The sequence below is a fragment of the Nicotiana sylvestris genome, chromosome 2 (assembly GCF_000393655.2).
Source record: "Nicotiana sylvestris chromosome 2, ASM39365v2, whole genome shotgun sequence".
NCBI classification, from domain to species: domain Eukaryota; kingdom Viridiplantae; phylum Streptophyta; class Magnoliopsida; order Solanales; family Solanaceae; genus Nicotiana; species Nicotiana sylvestris.
Genome location: NC_091058.1, coordinates 135135572 through 135151212, shown reverse-complemented (window position 1 = coordinate 135151212; position 15641 = coordinate 135135572). Strand labels below are relative to the sequence as shown.

Here is a 15641-nt window from a genome sequence, read left to right as displayed (position 1 = left end):
TTTACTGAGGTTAGGCTTGGCACTTACTGGGTACGTTGTGGTATGCTCATGCTATGCTTCTGCACAATTTTTGTGTAGATCCAAGTACCTCCTACCAGTCCAAACACCAGTGAGACAAGTTCAGATTCGAAGACTTCAAGGTATACCTACCGGCGTCCGCAGGCCTGGAGTCATCCTCTATCTAGTCTATTTCATTTTCTTTTCCTTTTATAGACACTGATGTATAGGAATGTTCATCACAAATCTTATAGTGCTTGTGACTTGTTTTTGCCATATTTTGGGAAGTGTATTCTGTTGAGCTATGAAGTTTCTTTTATGATAATATTTGAGTATTTGGGAGTTTTCTTCATTATTTCAGTTATATTTTGCATGTATGTTAGGCTTAAATAGTCTTATAGAGTAGGTTCCATCATGATATCTTACAGAGGGAAATTGGGGTTGTGACAAGTTGCTGTCAAAGCTCTAAGTTCATAGGTGTTATGATTCATAAGAAGGTTTAGTAGAGTCTCGCGGATCAATACGGAGACGTTTGTACTTATCTTTGGGAGGCTATAGAACTGTTAGGAAAAGACTCATTTCTTTGATTCCTTATCGTGCGAATTTGTTGAATTTGAAATTCTAAATCTCTTTCGTTCTATTCTCTCACATATGGTAAGGACACACATGGCTGGATCTGATTGTCAAACACCCATACCCCCTACTAGAGTCGTGAGAGGCCAGGGCAGAGGCCGAGGATGGGTACGTGGTGCAGCCAGAGCACTTGCCCTAGCTGCTACAGAGCTGCCATCGGTAGCTCTAGTTGGAGGGCAGGCACCTGAGACGAATGTTACTGCCCCATCACTTTAGGAGACCCTCGGCTAGTTTTTTAGCATATTTGGTACTCTAGCTTAGGCAGGGTTGATTCCACTTGCTCCTACCACATGTCAGGCCAGGGAAGGAGCACAGACTCCTACTTCCTATACCCATAGTAGTGTGTCCTAGTTGACCAGGTCCTAGAGGTCATACCATTGTAGCCGGTTGTCCTAGTTCAGCCCAAGGGTAGGGTAGCAGAATCTGATGGTGAGTAGCTCAGGATCAAGAGGTACCAGAAGTACCACCTCCTACTTTTAGTGGCTTAGCTTCAGACGATGCACATGGTTTTCTTGAGGAGTGCCATTGTACCCTCCATAATATAGGTATTGTGGAGTCGAGTGGGGTTGCTTTCACTATGTTCTAGCTTAAGAAAGCGGCTTATTGGTGGTGGCGAGCATATGAGTTGGGTAGCCCGGGCGAGGTACCTTTACTAACATGGGCTTAGTTTTCGAAGATGTTTATGAGAAAATTTGTTCCCAAGATCCTTCAAGATACATGGCGCGCGGAGTTTAAGCAGTTGCACTAGGGTGTTATGACTGTGTTGGAGTATGCTGTCTGGTTTAGCGAGTTGTCCAGACATGTACCAGCCTTGTTCTCCACAGTCAGAGAGCGAGTCCGTCGATTTATCGAGGGGCTCGACCAGGGTATTTGATTCAGCATGGCTTGAGAGTTGGAGAATGATACCCCATACCAGTAGGTGGTAGATATCGCTTGGAGATTGGAGGGTATGTGGGGCTGGGAGAGAGAGGATAGGGAGGCCAAGAGACCTCAAAATGCTGGCACATATAGTGGTTCCTGTGCCCCACTTACAGCTCATCATAGTAGAGGCTATGTGAGTCGTCCTATTCATTCAACACTCCCAGCTTCCAGTGATATTTCGGCCATTAGCAGGTCTCAGACTGCCTATTATGCACCGCCACTATCTACTGCACCTCCTTCACAGAGTGCTTTTAGCGATCAATCTAGCTGATCAGGCCCGAGCCAGTTTCAATATCCACATGCCCCGAGAGCTCATTTTGAGTATGGTGATACTTGTCATATGGTGAGGGTGCCCTAGGCTCATGAGAGATACACCTCCACAGACTACTCAAGGTCCACGTATTCCACAGTGTCCCTAGACTTCTAAGGACGTGGTTACCGCACTAGTTGCTTCTCCACCTACACAACCAGCTAGAGGTAGAGGTCGGGCAGGTAGGGGTCGACCTAGAAGAGGAAGCCAAGCCAGATGTTATGATCTTCCGACTAAGACAGAGGCAGTTGCATCTGACTCAATCATCAGAGGTATTGTTTCGGTTGGTCATAGAGATACATCAATCTTATTTGATCTAGGCTCCACTTATCCTATGTATCATCTAACTTTTCTCCATATTTGGGTATATCCCGTGATTCATTGAGGTCTTCTGTCTATGTGTCCACTCTTATGGGAGATTCCATTGTTGTTGACCGTGTGTATCGATCGTGTTTAGTTGTTCTTGGTGGTTTTGAGACCAGAGTTGACCTATTATTGCGTAGTATGGTAGATTTCGATGTTATTTTGGGCATGGACTATTTTTCACCCTATCATGCCATTCTTGATTCTCATGCCAACGCGGTGACATTGGCTATTCTAGGTTTGCCGCAGTTAGAGTGGAGGGATACTTTGGATTATGTTCCTAGCATGGTGGTGTCTTTCCTTAAGGCTCAACAAATGGTTGGGAAGGGGTGTGATGCATATCTAGCCTTTGTGAGGGATATTAGTATTGATACTCATATCGTTGATTCAATTCTTGTAGTGAGAGACTATCCAAATATATTTCTACCAGATCTTCTAGCCATGCCGCCCGATAGGGATATCGATTTTCGTATTGACTTATTGTCAGACACTCATCCCATTTTTGTTCTACCATATCGTATGGCCCTAGTGGAGTTAAAGGAACAGTATCAAGAGTTGCTTGATAAGGGTTTAATTCATCCTAGTATATCACCTTCGTGTGCTCCGGTCTTGTTTATAAAGAAGAGGAATGGTTCTAAGTGCATGTGTATTGATTATCGACAGTTGAACAAGGTTGCAGTGAAGAACAGGTATCCATTACATGCATTGATGACTTATTTGATCAGCTACAAGGTGTCAGAGTGTTCTCCAAGATTGATTTGTGGTCAGGTTATCATCAATTGAAGATTACGGATTCGGATATTTCGAATACTGCCTTCAAGGCTCGGTATGATCATTATGAGTTCCTTGTGATGTCATTTAGGCTAACCAACACCCCGGCAGTATTCATGCACTTGGTGAATATTGTATTCCAGCCCTATCTTGACTCATTCATCATTGTGTTTATTGACGACATCTTGGTGTACTCCCAGAGTTGGGAGAATAATGAGCTACTCCTAAGAATCGTGCTTTAAACCTTGAGAGAAAAGAAGTTGTATGCAAAATTTCAAAGTTTGAATTCTGGCATTATTCGGTGGAATTTTTGGGTCATATTGTGCCAATCAAGGGATCAAGGTAGATCCGAAGAAGATTGAAGCAGCATAGAGTTGGCCCATACCATCTTCATCTACTGAGATATGGAGTTTTCTTGGTTTCGCATGGTATTACTGTCGATTCATAGAGGGTATCTCATCTATTGTTGCACCTATGACTAGATTGACCCTGAAGGGTGCTCTATTCAGGTGGAGCGAACAGTGTGAGGATAGCTTTCAAAAGCTCAAGACTTCATTGACTATAGACCTAGTGTTGGTATTGTCTACGAGTTCGGGGTCTTACACTGTGTGTTATAATGTGTCACTTGTTTACCTTGACACGGTGTTGATGCAAGACGTTAGGGTGATTTCCTACATGTCTAGACAGTTGAAGGTACATAAGAAGAATTATCTTGTCCACGACCTTAAGTTAACAACTATTGTTCATGCCTTGAAGATTTGGAGGCACTATTTATATGGTGTCCCTTGTGAGGTCTATACCGGCCACCAAAGGCTACAATATTTCTTCAAACAGAAGGATCTCAACTTGCAGTATCGGAGGTGGTTAGAGTTTCTTAAGGACTATGATATCACCATTCTATATCATCTCGGGAAGGCCAATTTTGTGGTCGATGCCTTGAGTTGAAAGGCGGAGAACTTGGGCAGTTTAGCATATCTACCGGCAGCGGAGAAACCATTAGCATTAGATGTTCACACCTTGCCCAACCAATTTGTTAGATTGGATGTTTCGGAGCTTAGTTAAGTTTTGTCTTGCGTAGTTTCTCGATATTCTCTAAATAATCGCATCAGAGAGGGTCAATATGACGACTCCCATTTTCTTGTCCTCAAGGACACAGTTCAGCACGACAATGCTAAGGAGGGAACTATTGGGGATGACGGTGTGTTGCAAATGCAGGGCCGACTATGTGTGCCTAATGTAGATGGTTTGCATGAATTGATTTTTCAGGAGCTCACAGTTTGTGGTACTCCATTCATCCGGGTGCCGCTAAGATGTATCAAGACTTTAGGCATCACTATTGGTGGAGGAAAATGAAGAAAGACATAGTGCAGTATATATCTTTGTGCCTAAATTGTCAGCAGGTGAAGTATGAGCATCAGTAGCCAGGTGGGTTGCTTCAGAGGCTTGAGATTCCCGAGTGGAAATGAGAGCGAGTTACCATGGATTTTGTTGTTGGACTCTCATAGACTCGGAAGAAGTTTGATGCGGTATGGTGATTGCAGATAGGTTGACCAAGTCGGCTCATTGTATTCCAGTGGTGACTATTTATTATTTTGAGCAGCTAGCTTAGGTCTATATTCGTGAGATTGTCGGACATCATGGTGTGCTAATATCTATCATATCTCACCGGGGTACGCTATAAGGGCCCGTGAAAATTTTGCTCAAAAACTCGAGATCTCGTAGTGACAAGTTAGAAATATGTGTTAGAAACATGTAATATTCTTCGAGGTGAGCTTGCTCACCATGGTTCGGACCCTTATGATTGATTTGTGCATTAAAAAATTAAGGAATAATGTTTTTCAGATGAGCGCATTTCTGTAGTCCATTATGTGGTCGCACAATAGCTATGCGGACCGCATAGTCGCCGCAAAGTGAGTCAGTATGTTGGCTAATTTTGAGGTCGACTGTGATGCCGACTATGCGATCGCATAACCGATATGCGGGCCGCATAGTCATCGCATAACCTCCTTGTGACTTTTCCAAAGGGCTGTTCTGCGGCGCAGTATGTGACCGCACAACAGGTATGCAGACCGCATTCCTGTCGCATACCCGGGCAGTTTGTTCATGTTTTGGGGGCCATTTTGCGGTCCCTTATGTAGGCCGCATGTCAATTAATATGCGATCGCAGATTGTGTCGGGGCTCCTAAATTCTAATTTTCTAACCCGACCCCATGTCAATATATTATTTGCTTCCCTTCATTTTAGGCCTTCTTCCTGAGGTATTTAAAGAGAGGGAGAGGGTCCTAGAGAGAGAAGGGGTTCTTCATCAATATTTCTCCTAAGATCTTGCTTGAACCTTGAAGATTTGTCAAGAAAGGCACCTAGTTCTTCTTCCTAAGAGGTAAGGTTCTATCACCCAAGCTCTTAAATTACTAGATATAACTAGGATGGACCATTAAAAGGATAATCCATGAGGATGGGAGTGGATGTCTTGCATGCATGAGTTCTTAAAGTATTTGGTGAGGTCTTTAGCTAAAGATGGGATGAGGGATGGTAGGATCTTTCCCAAAATGGTTTTAAAAGCATAATGCACACCTAGTGTTTGAAAATATGCTCAAATGAGCTAGAACTATAATCACCTCTCTAATTTGTGGTTCGATTTGTCATGTTCCTAAGAGATTGATGTTGCTAAGAGTCTCGGAGTATAGTAGAACTTAAAAAAAGCTCAATCGAGGTATGTAGGCTAAACTTTCTCTCTCGGAAGTGAATTCCATATTGTTTTCGTAAGCTTAAGTATTGTTTCTCTACCAAAATGGTATAGCCTTGAGTCACATTTTAAATGAAAGTTAGTATACTAATTGGGTGAGAAGAATTCAATTTGTTTAATGCACCTAGTTGCTCTTATGTGTACTAAATGCCTTGATTGAATGTGTCTACTTGTTGATAAACTGTAAAGATGTATGGAAATGAATTGAATGAGAAAATGTGAAACAATTATGAAATAAGCCTTGACCCAACCGTTGGGAACTAACTTCAAAAAAATAGAATGGCCTAAAGGTCTTGTACCTGAACTATGCCCATAAGTGGTTGTTTTAGATAATGCTTTGCCTTATAAATACATTCAATGTAATGCGAGTTCTTACACATTCCGATACTGAAATTGTGCTTTTGTCATGATGGAAAAAGGTGTAATTCAAGGATAATTGAGGTGATTGCTTGCTTGTAACTTCAATGTGTGTTTCAATTGTTGGTTGGCATGTTCCTCTTTAGGAAGAATCCTTTGTGTTTGAAGTTTCTATTACTATTGAACTCAAAAATATATGATTCCCGGAGTATTCGGTACATTGACATTGGTTGGTGATTCTTGGAAATAAAGGAGATGAAAATGTGGAAAACCAAATGCGGCCTTCGTGCCATGAAAAAGATGAACCTTGTAAAAGGCCCAAAGGGCCAAAGAAATACTGTTATCGAGAGACATTGAGAACCTTAATAAAAACTATAAAAGGTGAAAGGTATTGAGCTAAGCATGGTTACGTTTATGCTATATTTGTATACTTGTATTTATACTACAATTGTGTGCAATATCCAATCAAATCAAAAATATTTTTAGGAGTATCATTAGAAAAATCGAGGAAGGGTGGGTCATAAGGCTCATACCTGAAACTACACGTGCCGGTGTAGGGGTGGATCGTGGTTATTCCCCTTAATTGGGATGAACTTAGTAACATTTGTAAATTGGTAACGCCAACCTACACGGCATATATAGGAAGGCAGCCTAGCCGATCGGGTCGTGATCGGACGCCATGCTGTACACATGGTGGTATTGTGCTGGGAATCAAACACTGGAAATTCAAAACTGGAATTGTGATTGTGGTACATGTCTCCAAAGGGACTACCTAGCCGATCGGGTCATGATCGGACTCTGTGCTAACAAAGATGGTAGTATAACTCATATCAGTGCTAATGATCTCCCAACCAAAAATTATATATATTATTTTCATAAACTAGAAGACTTACATGTTGCAATTGGAAGCTTGCATGTTGTTGAATCGACTTACTGTTTCATGTTTCTTTGTTTGTATGGTTATTTTATTCTAAAAGAGGACCTTTAGCCTTACATACTAGTGCTATTCGACGGCGCTAACGTCCCTTTTGCCGGGGGAGTTGTATCGTTTAATGATATAGGTGGTTCCACAGCGGGCGGCATCGGCCAGTGATAGCGGTATTCTCTTCCCAGCAATCTTGGTGAGCCCCACTCTATCCCCGGGTCATTTCATGTATCTTTTGTTCATTTTCTCATCACGTTTTGAGGTATAGCCGAAGCCTTGTTGCCGGCATTTTCCTATTACTCTTCTATTGTATTTAGAGACTCTGTAGACTGTTTGTGGGTGGTGGTTAATGTTGGGAGTCTAGACTAGAAATGTTGGTACTTGATAAGCATGTTTTTCATTAAACTTATAAACTTGTTATATTTTGAAAACTATGAATGAAGTCATTAATAGTGATTAAATGAATGTTGCTAATCGAAGATTGCTTAGTGTTTTGATTAAATGGGATAACATTCCCTCTTTATTCATGAACTAGTTTGGGTAGAATGAAACCTAACAGGCTTGCTCAGTCGGGTTTACTCGGTTGAGCGCCGATCGCGTTCCTTGGTTTTTGGGGCGTGACATACGTAGTTTACATCGCGATTCTAGAAGGCTGTATAACGTGAGTTGGGAACACAGGTTGAGTTGAGTACAATATTCCACCCTCAGATGGACGGACAGTCTGACCGCACTATTCAAATATTGGAGGATATGCTTCATGCCTGTGTGATGGAGTTCAAGGGTTCTCAGGATCATTTCTTACTGCTTGTAGAGTTTGCCTACAACAATAGTTACCAATCGAGCATTCAGGTGGCTTTGCGTGAGGCCTTGTATGGGAGGCAGTGTCGGTCTCCGGTGGGTTAGTTTGAGCCAGGTGTTGCTAGGCTATTGTGTACTAACTTGGTTCAGGATGCTTTGTAAAAGGTTAAATTGATTCAAGATCAGCTTCGTACAGCCTAATCGAGATAGGAGAGTTATATGGATTGGAAGGTTTGTGATGTTGTGTTCATGGTTGGGGAACAGGGCTACTCCGGGTTTTGCTCATGAAGGGTGTTATGAGGTTCGGGAAGAAGGTCAAGTTGATCCCTAGGTATATCGAACCTTTTGAGATTCTTGAGAGGATTGGAGAGGTGGCATACAAGCTTGCACTGCCACCTAGTCTAGCTGTAGTTCATCCAATATTCTGTATTTTCGTGCTCCAAAAGTATCACAGTGATCCGTCTCATATGTTGGGTTTTAGCTCGGTCCAATTGGACAAGGATTTGTCTTATGTTGAGGAGTTAGTGGCCATTTTGGACATGCATTTTCGAATGTTAAGGTCAAAGAGCATTGCTTCAGTGAAGGTTCAGTGGAGAGGTCAACCAGTCGAGGAGGTGACTTTGGAGACCGATCACGATATGTGTAGCTGTTATACTCATCTTTTCACCACTCTAGATATGTTTCTACACTCGTTCAAGGATGAATGTTTGTTTTAATATAGAGAGTATATAACGACCCGGCCAGTTATTTTGAGTATTTTAGCCTTGATCCCCTATTTATTGCCTCCACTATGTTGAAGTATGGTTATGTGACTTGCTGTGGGTGTTAGGTTTTGGTTCGGGTGAGTTTCAGAGTGAAATAGGACGCATAGTCCCTAAGTCGGAGGTTTAAGTTGAAAGAGTTGACCATAGTTTGACTTTTGTATAGACAACACCAAAATAGAGTTTTGGCGGTTCCTAGATCCGTATGGTGATTTTTGAGTTAGAAGCGTGTCCGGATGTTGATTTGGAGGTCCGTAAGTCATTTCGGCTTGAATTGGCGGAAGTTAGGAAGTTGAAGGTTTAGAAGGTCGGAAAGTTTGACCGATAGTTTACTTAATTGATATCGGGGTCGGATTCCAATTTTGTAAGTGGGAATAGGTCCGTCATGTCATTTATTATTTGAGTGCAAAATTTGAAATCAATCGGAGTTGTTTGGTATGAACTGGCATTAGTTTTGGAATTCGGAAGTTCATAGTTTCAATAGGCTTGAATTGGGTTGCGATTCGAAGAATGATGTTGTTTGATGTGGTTTTTGGCCTCGAGTAGGTCCGTTATGTGTTTTGGAAATTATTGGTATATTCGAACGGGGTCCTGAGGGCCCCGAGTGTGATTTAGATTGAATCAGGATCAAATTTGGACTTGTATGATTGCTGAAGCTGGGATGTGCCTGGTGCAATTGCACCTGTGCACATTGGGCCGCAGGTGCAGCACCGCAGAAGCGGCCTTTGAGCCGCAGGAGCAAGTTTGGTCTTGCCCGCTGGGACCGCAGGTACGGCCAATTATGCGCAGATGCGACTGGCCTTCCGCAGATGCGGTTGCATAGATGCGCATATGGATTCTGCAAGTGTGAGCCTTCAGATCCTATGTTGGAACCACACCTACAATGGATTTTTCGTAGGTGCGACCCCATGCCCGCATGAGCGAAATCGCTGGGCAGAAATAGGGGCCTTTGAGTGTTTGATTTTATTTTTTATTTTTGGAAGAGCTCGGTTTGTGGCACTTTTTCGAGGGTTCTTCAAGGAAATCATTGGGGTAAGCGATTCAAACCCGGTTTTGACTATATTACATGAATCCATTGTTATTTTCACCATTTAATTAGTGATTTGAGTTAAAAATTCGGGAAAATTTATGAAAACTTCTTAGACTAAATTTTGGGGATTTGAAAGGCGATTTGAGGTCAGATTTGGGTAATTATTGTATGGTTGTACTCATTATTGAATGAGTATTCGGATTTGTAATTTTGACCAAGTTTTGAAATGCGAGCCTGGGTTGACCTTTTGAGTTGACTTTTTGTACCTCTTTAAAGATCGTAAGTTTATTGTTTGGAATTATTTTCTATAGTTTATATTTACGGTATGAAGTTGTTTTGGCTAGATTTGAACCGTTCAGAGTTGGATAATCAAGGGAAGACTTACTAGTGGATTGAGTTGCATTTTGTGAGGTATGTGTCTTGCCTAACTTTGTGGGGTGGGGGGGGGAATTACCCCATAGGATTGGTGTTGTTTTGTGATAATTGTTATGTGTGAAAGCCGTGCACGCAAGGTAACGAGTGTGTGCATAGGCTAAATGTGGTAATTGACTTGTTCTAGCTATGTAGATTCTTTTCATACCTTTAATTGAGTTACCATAATATGTTATATTCATCATCTTTAGTCTAGTTTCACATGCCTTAGTTGTCTTACTTCTTACTTGTTATTTGCCTTTACATGCCTAGTTGAAATTATTGTTTCATTTATTCCTTATTCATTATTTAACCATTGAGTTCCTTACTTGAAATTGACATTGTTGGAATATCTTTTTGTTGAAAATTGTATTGAGTTACAAAGGTCGTGATTCACACTGAGGCAAAGTTGTTAAGTTGTGAAATGCCATTCTTGTTGAGTTATTCACTTCCCATTGATATTGTTGAGACTCTTGTGCGTATTGTGGTTGAGCCATGGGCTATTTATTGTGGAAACACCATTGTTGTTGATTTTTGTGGCAAATTGTGATATTGGGCACTTGAGGTGTGATTTGTGATATGTTGTGATATTGATATGCATGCGGTGGTATAAGGTTTGGGGTTAAAACGCATGCGGTGAGATAAAGTGGGCTTGATACACGTGTTTCTAGTAGGGGAACTACTTGAAGCCACACAGTGTGATAAGGTGGGCCAAAACGTCGAAAGCTATTTCGGAAAAAATGATTTTTAAAAACTAAATGTAAGGCTCCCGCGGTGATATAACGAAAGTCTGTAAATTGTTTTGTGATTTGAGACTACGAGGCGGTACCTAGGTAGATATTCTTGTTGATACTTCTCTATTACTTCATTTGTGTTTTGGTTGCTTGTTTCCTTTTCATATCATTCCTTGATTTTTTCCGTGATGCATTATTTTCCTTAGTTCAATATAGCTAATCTTGGTATATTTCTTTATTGTTCATTTACATTGTTGTCATTATTACACTGTTATATACCTATTCCATTTCTTATTTGTTCCAGTAGGCCCTTGACCTAACCTCGTCACTACTCTACCGAGGTTAGGCTTGGCACTTACTGGGTACCATTGTTGTGTACACATGCCACGCTTCTACCCAATTTTTGTGCAGATCCAGGTACTTCCTACCAGTGCAGACACCAGTGAGGTGAGTTCAGATTCGAAGATTTCAAGGTATACCTTTCGGCGTCCATAGGCCTCGGAGTCATCCTTTATCTAGTCTATTTCATTTTCTTTTCCTTTTATAGACACTGATGTGTAGGAATGTTCAGTACAAATCTTATAGAGCTTGCAACTTGTTTTCACCGGATTTTGGGAAGTGTATTCCGTTGAGCTACGAAGTTTCTTTTATTATAATTATTTAGTATTTGGGAGTTTCTTCATTATTTTAGTCATATTCTTCATGTATGTTAGGCTTACCTAGTCTTACAGACTAGGTGCCATCACAACATTCTACGAAGGAAAACTAGGGTTGTGACAAGTGCTTTTTATGTTTGACTTGAGATGTATTTCTTGAGCCCTTATGAGACTCAAGGTGTGTGCATGACCATAAAAGCATTGTGTTAATATTGCGGAGTTTGCATAAATATTAAGGATAAGTATGTGCTATAGGGGTCTCAATTTATGTCCATTTAGTTCAAGAGTACTTCATTTTATGGATATTAGTCGTTGCCTCATTTCACTACATGTCAATTCAAATCGAAAGATATTGACACTTAAATACATATTTCTTCCTTTTGACCAGAAATTATTCTTATTCTTTATCTTTGCATTAGTGGGAGATTGTTGGTAATATTTTTTTAGGCGTTATATTCTAATTTGATAATGCAAAGAATAAAGAACTTCCAATCCACAATTAATTTGTGGTTAATTCTCATACATCTCCGCCATTAATTTTTGTAATATTCTAGATTGTATGTATATGCAAAGTGGGAGAATGAAGTTACTATTTCATAAATGGTTCACATTCATTCATATGACGATTTCTTAATTCTTGTGACTTCGTTTATGAAAAGATATTAGCTTTCCAGAAAGTTTAAAGTTATTGTCTTTATGACATTTTGTCATTAAGACAACAATAATACATAACATTAACTTCAATTTGATTCTTACATTTTTCTGATGGAAGAAACAGTAGATGATTTGCCTATATAAGCATCATCATTTGTGAACAAAATAACCAACTAAAAACATTATTCTCTCAAAAGACTATTGTCACGATCCAAACTCGTAATAGGTCACGATGGCACCTAACGCCATTGTTAGGTAAGCCCACAAGTGAAACTACTATTTATTTACCCCTTTTAACATTTAAAATGAAAGTTTTCCTTTTAAGAGAATGAATTAAACAAGATTCATGCAACCGTAACAACTCTTTCTAAATAAAATACCAACATAATAAGTACATCCACTATGATGATAGAAATGATGAGTACAGCAGTATATAAATGCTAAAAGTCTCTAAAACCCGGTGCCACAAGTACATGAACAATCTGGAGAATATGCAAAACCACTACGACTACTGTCTGAAATCATTGATAGAAATAGAAAATAAGGTAGAGGAAGACTTTGGTGTTGCAGATCGTAGCAAGGAAAGCAGCTCATCACTAAGTCTCCATAGACGATCGGCTACGCGCCCTCGTGACCGCTGGTAATACCTATCTCAGTTCATGCACATCAATGCAGAAGTGTATAGTGAGTACGAAAAATAATGCGTACCTAGTAAGTATCTAGTCTAACCTCAAAAAAGTAGTGACGAGGGGTCGACTTGACATTTACTAGAGGTCAAATAATAATATAACACATAAAGTAGACATGGTGAGTGCACAACAAGTATCAATGAGGCAATAAGAGTAACTACAGTAAATCCACGCAGGAGTCTATATCAAATTACTAACATAACATAACCGACCATGAAGGCGCTAACTCAATTATAACAAAACCAGAACCAGTTTTGATTATTAAGAACGAAGTTGCCGAGCCGAACGGCCTGATCCCATAGGAATGGTGGTACTCAGTACTACCGAGGTGAATGGCCCGATCCCATAAGAGTAGTTGTATGCGGTGAAATCGGAGGGTCCAATTTTTCGTCATCGAGGCACCTCAAAATACCATCTCGAAGTCTCGATGCTACAAGGTCATGGTCAAGTTTCCTCCTTCGAGGTTCGTCGAGGCCCAATCTTGGGACAACGTTGACTGCGGCCACGGTAGAAATAGGGAGTTCCCAAGGCACGTGGCTAGGACTGAAATGGCCTAATGGACTGCCCTAACCCTTGATCAGGATGTCATCTAGTTGTCCCATCCCCATTTCTTTATCATTAATGTATTTTGTACTATGTTGGAATCCTCTCCTATATAAAGGGGATTCTTGTCACTTTCTAAGGGCCTGCTGTTTCAATTGCTCTACACAAAATATACAAGAACATTCTATTTACTCTCTAATGTATTCTCTTGATATTATTGCTTTCATTTATTATCTCCAGTATTGTTCATCCTTTATCGCTTATCATTGGCCATAAAGAGCCTCCGTTAATTTTATTATAACCGTTAGTCACATTTCGACTACCTTTGATAGCTCATCGTCGAGCTCCGGAAACGACCTCGAGGCCCCGATTATTGACCTGTCGGTTTGGTTATCCCTCTATCTTTGACTCTCATTTGGTTTCTAAGTCTCACATACATAGCATCAACTTCTTAACAACTAGCACAAAAATAGATCACGTATTTTTAGAGTCCCATAATCAAATTTAATTGTTATTACCATTCACGGTAAATAGTTTGGCGCCCACCGTGGGGCTAAAAATAATAGTGATTATTTTCGTGTTGGTTTAGCTACACAACGCGAGTTATCTTTCATGTTTTTTCTTGTCCAAGGATCTTCGATTTCAGGTCAAAATGTCCGACTTAGGAAACAACAATTTGGAGAACCACGGAGAAAATGGCGTAGATGTTCCAGGTGCTGGCATACCACCACGAAACCCTGAGAACGTGCCAGAACCGATCCCTGTGGATGTGGTCTCACGCGACGCACAACAGGTCGATATAAGCTCGCACACTAACAGGAGCGTGCGTAAAGGAGATCTATAAGAAGCTCGAAAATCCCAACTAGGGAAGAATGTGAGGTTAGCCTTCATGTTTTTTTTTGAAATGTTGTAGGAACAACAGCTAGCTATTGCTCAGCTGCAAAGTCACCAGAAGACTCTTAGAATGGTAGCAACAGGAACAGCTCCCCCAGCCGAATAGGTACCGGAGAGATCGAGCAATAACGGGTCGATTGCAGGCCCTATCATCGTAAAACTGCTCGAGAACCTCACCAGGAGGATCGAATCGGGAGATAAAATGATAGAAGTCAACGACAAAAAGGTCGAAACCTACAACACCAGGGTCGATCAAATTCTGGGCGCACCCCCGGTCCTGGAAGGTATGGATTCGAAGAAGTTCATAGAAAGACCGTTCCTAGAGGAAGCAGCCTCGAAACTATCCCAAAGAAGTTCAGAATGCCAGAACTCCCAAAATACAATGGGACCTCAGACCCCAATAAGCACGTTACTGCTTATACTTGCACAGTGAAGGGCAACGACATAAAGGACGACGAGATCAAGTCCATCTTACTGAAGAAGTTCGGGGAAACACTCTCGAAGGGGGCCATGATGTGGTATCACAACCTAGCTCCCAACTCCATAGACTCATTTGCCATGCTGGCAGACTCCTTCATAAAGGCATATGCCAGTGCCATCAAAGTAGCAACAAGTAAATATGACGTATTCAAGATAAAGCAGAGGGAGAACAAAATGTTGTGAGAGTTCATATCTCGCTTCCAAACGGAACGAATAGAACTACCACCAGTCTCTAACGACTGGGCGGTGCAGGACTTCACTCAAGGTCTGAATGAACGAAGCTCGGTGGCTTCGAAGCAGCTGAAACAGAATCTGGTCAAATATCATGTTGTGACCTGGTCGGACGTCCACAACCAATACCAGTCAAATATCAGGGTCGAGGATGACCAGCTGGGAGCCTCTCGATTTCAGTATACCCAAGCAGGCTCTTGGCGAAGGAGTCAAAGCCAAACAAAGAAAGATATCAACCATACATTGAAGATAGAAGGAACGCCCCATGGCGCAACCCACCTCGTAACGATGGAAGGATAGACCGAGGATATAATCCTTGGGGACTCATCAACAGAGTTGGGTTTGATAGGAATGCAGGACCAACAGAGGCACCTTGCTTATCAGAATACAATTTCAATGTCGATATGTCAGACATCGTGTTCACCATCAGTAAAATTAGAGACGTCAGGTGGCCCAGACCTGTACAATCAGATCCATCATAAAGGAACTACCATTTAGTATGTGAATTTCACAACATGCATAGACATAAGACCAAAGATTGACTGCAACTCCGGGAGGAAGTGGCCTGGTTACTCGACAACGGTCATCTTCAGGAATTCCTCAGCGACCGAGAAAAAACCAAAAAAAGATAAGGCAGACAAGCCGCAACATGTCATCCACATGATCTTTCGAGACAACTGCTATTAGCCGAAACACCAAAGTCCCCTCCATCAGAGGGACTAAGAAATAAATCGACG

General features: G+C 41.2%; 1 protein-coding gene across 1 annotated transcript; it reads left to right on the top strand.

The window, feature by feature from the left end:
• The first annotated feature begins 2365 nt into the window (after positions 1-2365).
• On the top strand, positions 2366-14299 carry LOC138885641 (uncharacterized). The gene is made up of 5 exons (XM_070166611.1): positions 2366-2913; positions 4105-4277; positions 8086-8435; positions 13946-14092; positions 14213-14299. Exons 1-5 carry the CDS (start codon positions 2366-2368, stop codon positions 14297-14299), a joined length of 1305 nt encoding a protein of 434 aa, XP_070022712.1.
• The last annotated feature ends 1342 nt before the right edge of the window (positions 14300-15641 follow it).